This window comes from Mizuhopecten yessoensis, unplaced genomic scaffold, assembly GCF_002113885.1.
Source record: "Mizuhopecten yessoensis strain PY_sf001 unplaced genomic scaffold, ASM211388v2 scaffold6779, whole genome shotgun sequence".
NCBI lineage: Eukaryota > Metazoa > Mollusca > Bivalvia > Pectinida > Pectinidae > Mizuhopecten > Mizuhopecten yessoensis.
Genome location: NW_018406720.1, coordinates 1,078,070 through 1,090,835, shown reverse-complemented (window position 1 = coordinate 1,090,835; position 12,766 = coordinate 1,078,070). Strand labels below are relative to the sequence as shown.

Below are 12,766 nucleotides of genomic sequence, written 5' to 3'. Positions count from 1 at the left end.
TACAATCTATATAGGGCTGTCACAGATCTAGACCTCAGGTTTATACATATAACAGTACCTACAATCTATATAGGGCTGTCACAGATCTAGACCCAAGGTTTATATATATCACAGTACCTACAATCTATATTAGGACTGTCACAGATCTAGACCTCAGGTTTATACATATAACAGTACCTACATGTACAATCTATATAGGACTGTCACGGATCTAGACCTCAGGTTTATACATATAACAGTACGTATAATGTATATATAGAGATGTCACAGATCTAGACCTAAGGTTTATACATACACATATCTAGACCTATACTTACTACTTTCGTATTGTAGACTGATTCCATCAGGAAGGACATGACTAAATATTCTGTTTCATCAGTAAATCTGATATGTTAAGTATTAATAAAGCAAGCTGTCTGATGAGACACTTACAATTCAATGGGTTGTTAATTAACCTAAATGTTAAAAATATATTTTCTTCATCTGAAATACTGAAATACGAGTGATTTATGATTTGTTTTTTGGTGTTATAACTTATGTTTAGATATCTATTTCAAATACTGACGCATGTAGTTTTGATCATGTATTTCAATAATTGGTAAAAAAACTTTCAGATTGATAATTTTACTGAAAATTCTGTTCTATTTACAACCTTATACGTATATACCTAGCCAGCATATAGAGATTGTGAGATGTAGCGAGCACTAGAGCCAAAAACAGTAAACGTAAGTATCCGGGTATAAATAGTAGTGTAATATTGTGTGATAGTATGAATGTATCATTATGTATAGTAATATGATGTCTTTCATGTTATAGAATTTCTTATAAGTAATAAACCAGTAAACAAAGAACCCAGGAGTTGACTTGTTGTATATATACAGTTGTAATGTTAACTTTGTTTAGTACTTATAAATCCAAGTTGTTCTAAACAACCTGAAAGCACCACTTAAATATTCCAAGACCTGTAGAGTGTTGGAGGCTTGTGATCATTATAGCATTCTTTGGATGTTTGAATCAAGAGAATGAATGTTACGTTAGTTACATGAGGTCAACCAGAAGATACCTGCATGCGTATATACTTGAGTATAATATAATGCTTCTACTAAAAATATTTGTTTTGCTAAAAGGTGTACCACACAAAATATTATCTAAATACATAATAGATTGACATATAGGCATGGCTAGGAATTTATCATGATTGAAAACTAAATTTCACATTGCATATAGATCTTTCTGGTTGTAATAGTGTAGATGCATGGAACCTCAATCTTTCAATGTTATGACCCTTGAAGTAAGTCATCAGGGGAAGGACCTGATCCTGGAGCTAATCCTGGTAGCATGCTCCTGTTCTTTCCTTCATTCCCAGCAAGCATATTTATGGTTTTGGGTCTCAACCATTATAATTACCAAGAGACAACCTGAGCACAAAGAGTCTGTAGGACTAGCATGTACAGGACCTTGGAGTATCCTGGTAGCATGAATGCATTTGTTTCTTTATACCCAGGCCTTGCATGTAGTTACAGGGTGTGTCTCTCAACTGTTGTGTGTTGGAGCGACACAGTGGATAGCGCACATTCTTTTCACCAAGCGGTGAAAAGGTATGAATCAACTGTCTCTGAGTATCCAGGTTCCTCACATGATAGACATCCCCCCTGCAAGCTTCCAATCGGGCCAAGTAATGAACATAACTTAATATAATATACAACATTTATATAGCGCCCTATATAACTTGTAAAATTACTCTAAAGCGCTTTACAACATATGGATAATAGTAATGGTTCTAATTGTGAAAACAAAAAACAAAGGCTTACAATCACTTTTATACATTTAAGCAAGCAATGTGCACATTTAATTTAACAAATAAAAGGGTGGTATTTACACGACATCTTTGCAAAGATTCTGAAATGCAGACGTGAAGAGGTGAGTTTTGGTGTCCCTCTTGAACTTGGCCAGGATATTTGACTTTCTAATAGCAGATGGTAAGCTATTCAACAACGTAGCCAAACCCCTCCCAAAGCATCTGTTTCCGTAGGTCACAGTTCGAGATTTTGGGACACACAATAAAGATTCTGACTCTGGCCGCAGTGATCGCGACAGATGATACAGGGTAACAAGCTCCTGTAGGTACTGAGGTGCTGTTCCATTCAGTGCCTTTTATGTGTACACCAGAATTTTGTACTCGATCTGTATCGTACAGGTAACCAGTGCAGCAAATAAAGCACAGGTGTGATGTGGTCTCTCTTTCGAGTATGAGTAACTAGCCGTGCTGCAGTGTTCTGGACCCTCTGCAGACGATTAGTTAGTTTGTCAGATATACCACAGAGCAGGGCGTTACCATAATCCAACCAAGAGGAAACAAGTGAATGCACCAAAATCTTGCTTGCATCTGCAGTTAGAAACTGCCGAATACAGTCGATGTTCCTGATCTGGTAGTAACAGGATTTGGCAATAGCGTTCACTTGTTTAATTTCTCCATGTTTAGTGAACTATCAAAGTATACCCCTGGAACAGTCTCAATAGTTCTGGCACTGACCTTGAGCTGGAGAGCCATTGTTTGCTGACACTTTGGGGAAAAGACGATTAGTTCCGTCTTTTCCTGATTAAGTTTAAGCATGTTGGCGTTCATCCAGATACAGATTTCTGTCAGACAAGCTTACAGACTTTCTGAGACAGTATTCCAACTGTGGTTTGATGACCATGTAAATTTGTGTGTCATCAGCATAGCAATGATAGCGAAGGCTATGGCGACGACAAATCTCTCCAACCGGTTTGGAGTACATACAACATTTTCGTGGTCCTAACACCGACCTTTGAGGAACCCCGAAATCTGGTACTTTGTCATGTGAGGTGGAAGATCCGATGGCAACACACTGTCGTCGTTCCCTCAGGTAGGACTGTATCCAGCATAGTGCGGTATCAGTCACTCCACACGAGTATTCCAGACGTTTATAAAGTATGCCATGGTCGATGACGTCAAATGAAGCTGACAATCCAGCATGACAAGCACCACTTTGCACTTGTTATCCAATGCAGAAGCTATATCACTATGTACACGTAGGAGGGCCGTCTCAGTGGAGTGTCCCATGCGGTAGGCCGATTGCATGTTGTCATGGAGACTGTTAGCATGGAGCTCGAGATGAACCTCTAAACGCTTGGACACAACCTTCTCCAAAATCAGAAAAGGCAGATTTGAAACTGGGCGGTAGTTTTTCAACTCCTCCTTGTCCATTCCAGGCTTTTTTAACAATGGTCTGACATGTGCCTTCTTGAAACATAATGGAACCTTTGACTCAGCCAATGATTTGTTCATGATTGAGGTAATCAAAGGAAGCGGTGCTTAAAGACATTGCTTTAATAGGTCTGTAGGCAGTGGATCAAGCTCACAGGACTTTGATTGCGAGGTCATGATAATATTGCGCAACTTGTCCTGGGTTGTTGGTGAGAGCTTTACCAATGGTTCCCCATCAAATGCAATGTCAGCAGTCATGACAGAGATGTCAATGACAGCAGAGGTGTTCACTTCGGCAATATTTTTCCTGATTGAGCTGATTTTATTCAGAAAGTAATCACTGAACTTGCTTGCTAAGTCTTTTTCAGAATTACAGCATGGTAGGATAATTTCACCGTTCTGTCCCATTAGGTTTTTGGTGAGTCTAAAAAGCTGTCTTTTATCCTTGCTGCATTCTTCGACTTCTTAATTAATAAGCCTTCTTTGACTGAAAGAGTAGTGAACCAACTAGCCGACATTGCTCTATAAATATGTTGGTGAACGGTTAATTTGGTCCCTCGCCACTGTCTCTCTGCTTTTCTACGGTTCTGTTTTTCTACGCGTACAGGTAGATTAATATAACTTTTTTCATATATATTTGTTGAAAATAAAACAGATGGCCTCATATTTTTTTTATCGTGAATTGAAACTTGAGTTGAAAATAATCTAATCATGGCATGAATATTGAAAATTGAATCATGCATAAAATGTACTGCACCAGCTATAGTTATGACTAAGTGTATAGCATATTCAAGATAAGGGAAGACGACATCGACACAATTACAAGAAGTCACTATTTTTTGTCAATGCCTCCGCCAGGAGTAAAACCCAAGACCATTGGTTTACTAGCTCCTACGCTCTACTGAATGAGCTGAAGAGGAAATGTTCTCTCAATTCCGTGTGTGTAAGATAGAGCTGTCCAGGGTTAGAAAGCTTAAGGGGTGTAGGAAATTTCTATCTTACGACCCATTTCATGTGACATGACGTAACAATGGCTGAACAATGATGTGACGTCACAAATTCCAATGCTGCAATGCGGAAAAGGCGATGTGACGAAATTAAAACCTTTTATGATAAATTTACCGTACACATTAGAAAGATGAGATTAATTTTCTTCTACACAAACTTTGATTGCAAATATGGGGTACGCTAAATCTGGCTGTATGATTCGTTTTTATCTAAAAAGATCAGGGGAAAAGTTAATATTTTCAAAATGGTAGCCAGTTCAAACTCATTTCCATGGTTTCTGAGCTAATTCTGGTAGTTGGAATGAGAGAAAGATACTCTTCCATGCCCAGGAGTATGGGATAGGGAAATTCCACTCCCTGGGTATGAAAGAGTCTTATATATTATTTGCCAAGTCGGTATAGGAAGCTGCTAGTATTTTACCAGGGTGACAATGGGGATAGGCATATTCTTTTGAATTTTTATAATATTTAGTTTACTTGAATAATATAACATTGTATTTAAACAAAATTTCAATTAAGTATTCATTTCTCTCTAATCTGATATATTTATGTGTACAATATATATTTTCCACAAAGACATTAGTTTCAAATTAACATACATATAACATACGCAAGATTACCTGCCAGCATATATTGTAAAGCTTGAACTCCATGGGGAAAATGTTGCTTTGCTAAAAGATTACTTACATTTTCATGGGTCATATGTTTTAGGAGCTTGAGCTCTCTGTATGTCCTCTTTGCATGAATTTTTGACTGGAATGGACGTGCCAATTTCTTAATGGCACATTTTACATTTGTCTGTAAGTTGATAGCAGAGCTGAAAAAACAAAATGATTTTGTTAAAACATAAGAGATTCTTCATGTTGAAAAAATAACAAGAATTATTTCAGCATTAAACAAGAAATCTAAAAAATAGAATTGCCCTGTATTACTCTTACTTCTGTGACTTTCGAACAGGACAAGTTATTAATTATAAGGGGAATCACATCCACATGTCTGACCTATATAGCTATATTGCCTTGACAGAGGGTCAAGGTCACAAATTTGAACAAACTTGATAGCCCTAGCCTTCACTCCAGCATACTACAGGTCAGATATCATGACTCTAAGCCAGTGACTGACAACTGTTCACCTGAAATGCATTTTTTTTTAAATACTTCCAGTATAAATAACAATCTTGTAACATTTTGGGCTCGTGCTGTTGGTAGCCAAAGTAGCCCTTGGCTATTTTATTTTTATTGGCTACATAAATTTCAATGTGACTACTACCCTAAGGTAAATTGTTAGTTTTTTTGATAATTATTTTTAATGATAGTTATTATTTTTTTAACTAAAAAATGGGGAAAGTCATCTATGTCCCAGAAAACGATCTGTCTACTCGCGTGTGTAATTTGGCCGACACTGATTGTGTATTTAAAGTTTGATCAGGGCCGTCACAGATCAGCGTGCGCTGTACGACTAAGAGCTAATGCTTTTGTCTAAGTTTTACAGTCAATTTACAAGCTTCAGATGGCAAAAGGTGTTATAATTCTTGTACAATAATGGACAATGGGGTCGAGTTAATTGGATGACCCATTGACGCTGAGAAAACAGTCTGATAAGCGAGTCACACATAGGTGGTCCCACACACGTACATTTGTCAGCGCCGTAAGCCGATCTCATCACCTTGTTCAAACACTGCATCCAACAAATTTATGGGCTAAGTATATTTTTTGGCCTTTCAGATAACTTCAAATGAGATATCGTATTTGTGTACTATCGTTGTTAGACGTTTTAGAATTTCAAGTGATCGAGAAAATGTATTAACATTGCAGTTATGCAGATTTTAGAACAGCAAACCGTTCAAAATGTCTCCGACGGTTGATTATATTAGGTGCCAATGGTTACTGAAATTCACACATGGCTACTGATTTTGTTAGGTCCACACGTGCACTTATAAAGCTTTTTTTTCTCAAGTTGTCAAAATAGCAATGCACTAAGAATGTTCATGAGGCCAGATAAAAAAATAGATGTGGTTCCTGTAACATGTTGGAAAAATTCAAGCAGGTAGGTGACAAATTTTATTTTCAAAAATAGTGTTATATGGTTTATATATATATATAAGAGCGTCAAATCTTGATTTCAACAGTGCTTCTTTTAAAATTGCATTAAAAAAGTTTAGGGTAATGTTAGGCACAAAAATTAGAGTAGGTAGCTATATATAGGGTTATCGGAAACACCAAACATTTTTTGTTTGGCCTGAAAAGACACATTCCATACCCACTGTTTATTTGTGTCAAACTGACTGTCTTAAACAGTGTAATTAATGTTTCTTGCATTTTTTCCAAAATTCAACATGGATAAACGTTAACGGTGTTGTTATTATTGAAAGTTTTGCTTACATTACGTTTCAGGTTGGCTATTTGCAATTGTAACTAGTCGGACGCTCTACCACTGAGCTAAAAGTAAATTCCCTCTAGCTTGAAGCTAGAAGCGACCTTAATCCTATTAACAATTAAAATCTGCCGCACATTCTTCACATTTTGGATATATATATATATATATATATATATATACTGTACCAACTAGGTCATTATACAGTGTAATTTGAGTAGATTTAAATTTGTATTTGTCATGTTTACAGTTTCTATAATGATCTTTTGACATAGCACATCATAATAACTTTGGAAGATTCATAATTGATTGCAAGCATTCTGTTTATTTCTCTTTAATTTTGTTCTGTACAGGCATTTTAGTGCACCTTGGCAAACTGTTTGTACATATACAGTACAGAAAGTAGGCTAAATATATGAAAGCTGATTCATGACACACAGAAAACTTGGCAAATTTGGAAGCATTATTGAGTGATTAATATGTGCAACTGTGGTTGAAAGTTACCTCCTACATCAGTATGTTTACAAATACACAAATCAGCGATGCAACATTGGCAAATCGCCCACATCCGGTCCGATTTGAGTAAAACAAAAGCATGGTATTAAAGGTCATCTCAGATTATGTTTATCCAACAAGTTTACTACTTCCACCGTTTATTGAGTTATCCATGCGACCCATGCATAAATATACTCACACAACTTGTCCATATGCGCCCGAACCAACAGGAACTAAGCTCGTGTACTTTTTAAGAACGTCCCAAAGTGTTTTGTTCAACTCGATTCTGTGAAACTCTGGCCGAACAGAGCCGCAAGACATCTGTTGGGTCACTTGGGACATACCATCCATTGTGATAAACACAGTTAACAAGTTAATGTGTGGACACCGATCACAAAGAACTCCGCTGCAGAAAAAAAAACAATCACGAAAAATGGTTGGATTCAGTGCAGAACCCAGTTGCTGAAAATTCCACAACGGTAACTTCCGGAATTTTTGTAGCGTGAAGCGTGCAGATGACACTGACTTAAAATAAGGCGCGTTCGATTAGATTCGCTGCATGACATTCCTTTGGTCGCCACTAGAAAATGCTGCTTATGAACCGATTTAAAATAAAGGAAAATATCGAGATATAATATGTGAAATAAATTTTGGTGAAAATAAAATATTTGTCAGTATGATAAATGCTTCATAATGAAGAAACGAGAAGTATAACCATGGGACTATACAACTTTGTTCAGTAAGCCATTAAATGCCGTGGTATGATGATAAATGATAATAATAAGATGTATTATTTTATAATATATATAATACATTTTTTTCTTATTCAATAATCAGTCCATCGTGTCCATAGTATAAATCAAGGTATACATATAGTTCCATAGCAACGCTTTCGCCTTCACGATGGTATCATGAAAACTGATAAAGATTTTGTTTTCTTTATCCTTCGTGTCAGCTGCCATACACATTATACTTATCGGAGTCCTTAATGATAGGATTTTTTTTGGTATTGTTAAGTCGGTTTCTTCAAAATAAGTCACATATCATTAACTCAAACGGGTTTGTAAAAGTTGAGTCTGTATCAATGAAGCATACACGGCTTATTGTGTGTAAATTCCGGCTCTAAGCGTTTGTCAATGTCGAAAGTCCGTGTTATCCTACAAATAACGTTTATTGTTATTATATATTAAAATACGGTTTCGGCAGTGGTAGCTTTTTCATTTTTTTTTCCATTTGTCTCGTAATTTTACAACTAAAAACGTTATCCTTCAGTATGAGTGAACATGCGCACTCATTAGCTAAAAAAACGTTCATATCGATTCACTAAAATAAGTCTTTTTGGTTGGTGGTCTTCCATGGGTCAAAGTCGTTACATACCAAACCATTGTGTAATTTTCATGCATTGTTCAACAGAACTATCGCTCTGAACTAATTAGCGTTCGCTTATATAAAGGCTAAATAAAAAAACACGTTGTAGTCATATTTTGAATTGAGCGATAATTTCCCGACTTCAAACAGCTCAAAAATGGACTTATTGACCATATTGAAGTGATATTTTTTTCCGCTAGAGTAAAACCGGTACGGTACGTAAGCCTGCGTCCTTCATTACTGAATCGTGGGTGATAGGGTTACTCCATATTAGAATGAAGGCCCTGATATTTCTGCGTTCATTTCCACGTTCTCCAACCCGCCGAGTTTCCTCTGGCCCTGAAACCACTGACTTAGACAGTTTGACAGATCTATATCTGGTGTGGGTTCCTCTGGCCCTGACACCAGACTTAGACACTTTGACAGATAGATGTCTGTTGTGGGGTCCTCTGGCCCTGAAACCAGACTTAGAGACTTCGACAGGTAGATGTCTGGTGTGGGGTCCTCTGGCCCTGACACCAGACTTAGACACCTTGACAGATAGATGTCTGTTGTGGGTTTCTCTGGCCCTGACACCAGACTTAGACACCTTGACAGATAGATGTCTGTTGTGGGTTCCTCTGGCCCTGAAACCAGACTTAGAGACTTCGACAGGTAGATGTCTGGTGTGGGGTCCTCTGGCCCTGACACCAGTCTTAGACACTTTGACAGATGTATGTCTGTTGTGGGTTCCTCTGACCCTGACACCAGACTTAGACACTTCGACAGATGGATGTCTGGTGTGGGTGCCTCCGGCCCTGACTCCAGACTTAGACACTTTGACAGATGTATGTCTGTTGTGGGTTCCTCTGACCCTGACACCAGACTTAGACACTTTGACAGTTAGATGCCTGTTGTGGGTTCCTCTGGCCCTGACACCGGACTTAGACACTTTGACAGATAGATGTCTGGTGTGGGGTCCTCTGGCCCTGACACCAGACTTAGACACCTTGACAGATAGATGTCTGTTGTGGGTTTCTCTGGCCCTGACACCAGACTTAGACACTTTGACAGATAGATGTCTGTTGTTGGTTCCTCTGGCCCTGACACCAGTCTTAGACACTTTGATAGATAGATGTCTGTTGTGGGGTCCTCTGGCCCTGAAACCAGACTTAGACACTTTGACAGATAGATGTCTGTTGTGGGTTCCTCTGGCCCTGACACCAGTCTTAGACACTTTGACAGATAGATGTCTGTTGTGGGGTCCTCTGGCCCTGAAACCAGACTTAGACATTTTGACAGATAGATGTCTGGTGTCTGGTGTCAGGGCAAGAGAAAACTTTGGCGAGAGATTCCCCAGATATTACGACCGAACAACCGGATCTTATTTAAATATAAGCTACATTATTTGCATATTCTAAGGTAGCAAAATGATAACCTACAATTGCGATAGGAATCAAAGCATATTATACCCGAGCCTGACTGCACAAACAAAAATATGTAGCGTTCCTACATCTGTTACGTTCCTAATCTTCTTACTAAATATTTTCTTCAATTCATTCTCTGTTTCAAGTCAAGAGGTGATTTCTTAACATAAGTTCATAAAAACATTTTACTGTTAAGGAAATGCTTTAAACAAAGTCAGACTTGTTTTGAGAATGTACTCTTTCTGAAACAGATTAATAGGGGAAAATATAGAAATACTGTTTTGTTTCATTATTTTATCATTTATTTCATGCATCTTATGAATGTATTTGTAGTTTACTTATTTTAAAGAGTTAGTGGCAATAATTAAGGCTCGCGTGCGGGTATACTTTTAACATAGCACACCAGGGCTGCTTTCGTTTATCGCGATCCAAACGGTTGGACCGGCTGGACCGGCTGGACCTGAGTTGTTCGATTATGAAATATGATCGGACCCAGTAATTTGATGCTACTTTCAGGCGAGCCTTGACAAAGCCTTGCAAGACCTGCATATCCTCGAAAATGTTACATTTACAAAACGAACTGGCCCCGCATAAGAGACAGTCCTAACAGATATTTCATTCGAATGCGCCGGAATTAAAACGTTCAAATAATTCCGACGAGAATTTGGAAAATTTGTGTGGGTGGAGTTACACAAATCACGAAATGTAATAATAATATCAGTATTGGTAATAAACGGGGAAATGATGACTCACCATATGGAATATCCTAGTTCTATTTTTACTTGTATCTCGACGTATTAGACGGAAATGAACCTATTGTTCCTTGTTTCACACAGACACTGGCCTAGATAAGCAACAGTATCCAACAGCTGAGCCCGATGTGCCTTCACTGGAGGCTCTTCACTGCAGTGTGGGACCCTAGCAATACTATAACAAGAGGCAAATGGGCCTGAATCACTCACCTGGTATTAATCTTACACTTGATATCTTAAAAGTGGACTAAAATACAGCTACAGGCAAAACACCAGTGTTTGATTCAAAAGAATCAATCAAAAGATTTAAACATCATGATGTGACACATGTGACATTGAAAGTCAAACAATTAGGACATTAAGCTGAACAGACTTTATAGCCTTTCATACCAGCATGTTTTTGGCCAAAACCTTTAGATTATTCAGAAGTTGTTTAAATATTACAACATATTTGACCCCTGTGACCTTGCACAAATGGGTGAAGGTCATTTATTTGAACAAACTTGGCAACCTTTCACCCCAGCATGTTACTGGCCAAATATCATCATCCTGTTCCTTTTGGTTATAAAGAAGAAGTCATTTACAGTTTTCAACAAATTTGACCCCTGTAATTCAAGGTCATTCATTTGAACAAATTTGGTAGCCATTTATTCCAGCATGTTAATGACCAAGTATCCTCACCCTAAGCCTCTTGGTTATTCATAAGAAGTTGGTTAAAGGTTTTAAACATATTTGACCCCTGTGACCTTGAATATCATTCAAGGTCATTCATTTGAACAATTTGGTAGCCCTTCGTCCTAGCATGCTACTGGCTAAATCATCCTAGGCCTTTTGGCTACTGAGAAGAAGCTGTTTTAAGTAAAAAGTTGACGCCGGACAGACGGACGGACGACGGACGCCGCACCATGGCATAAGCTCACTTGCACTCCGGACAGACGAGCTAAAAAATTAAAGGACATTATTTGATAGACGTGCTTTTTTGTTAGGGTAAAAAGGGCAGAGTAGACTAGCGTAAGGTTTGTATCACTTTTCCAAAAATAAGTTGATAAATTTCCAGGGCTAAATTAATTCCATTTTTTGTGCCATCTTCGGATAGAATATTGAGTAGGGGAGATTGGGAAAGTTTAATCCTTCTTATTAAAGTCGTCCTTGGCAGTACGACATTTTTGTTTTAGGTTATGAGTATATACAAATATATACCATTTGGAATAGGAATTCCATGCCTTTCATGAAATAATAACAAAATGGCTAACACGTCTGTATTTGAAGAATATAATTTACCTTTCTCTCTCGCGGAAGATAGGATGGCCGAACGTGCCCCGCTCTGGGGCAAGTTCGGACAGGCAGTCCGGAGTAAGTTCGGCCAACGTTCGATTACGTCATCCGGCATGCGACGTTCGATTTTCCTGTTTAATTCATGACTTGCTATGTGCTGCATGGGCCAAACATGGCCCGGTATCATGGACCAAACTTGTACCGGTATCATGGGCCAAACTTGTCCCGCTATTCCCTACTGACGTGCGGTGTCGACGAGGTCAGAACAACAACTTTTCATAATAACGTCTAGTCCAACTATCAACCATTTTTGAGGGCATGGTTAATTTATAGAAAATTTAAAAAAAAAAAATGTCCAGAACAAAAGTAGGCATTTATTTCAAACACCGTGTTTATAGAACATGCTACCGTTTTGACGAAATACATTGCATACCGGTAATAATGATGTGTATGATACATGCGCGTGTGTTGTAGGCGATATATGTTGATGTATTTTACCTCCTTGCGATACTACGGATACTGATAGCAGGTTAACACCCTAGAGAGTACGGATCTGATGCAGAGGACTACGTCGTATATACTGATAGCGGGTTAACAACCTAGAGAGTACGGATCTGATGCCGAGACCTACGTTGTATATACTGACAGCGGGTTAACACCCTAGAGAGTACGAATCTGATGCCGAGAATTACGTAGTATATACTGACAGCGAGTTAACACCCTAGAGAGTACGGATCTGATGCCGAGGACTACGTAGTATATACTGATAGCGGGTTAACACCCTAGAGAGTACGGATCTGATGCCGAGAACTACGTAGTATATACTGATAGCGGGTTAACAACCTAGAGAGTACGGATCTG

General features: G+C 38.3%; 1 protein-coding gene across 1 annotated transcript in view; it reads right to left on the bottom strand.

Annotated features, from left to right (window-relative positions):
- LOC110452642 (mitogen-activated protein kinase 14-like) overlaps positions 1–7,661 on the bottom strand; it is a 33,330-nt gene extending 25,669 nt beyond the window's left edge. The window contains exons 1-2 of the mRNA XM_021501280.1: positions 7,304–7,661; positions 4,924–5,053 (exon numbers count right to left, since the gene is read on the bottom strand). Of these exons, the coding sequence (XP_021356955.1) occupies positions 4,924–5,053; positions 7,304–7,455 (282 nt within the window). The 5' untranslated portion in view covers positions 7,456–7,661. The remainder of the gene's footprint in view (positions 1–4,923; positions 5,054–7,303) is intronic.
- Between the last annotated feature and the right edge of the window lie 5,105 nt (positions 7,662–12,766).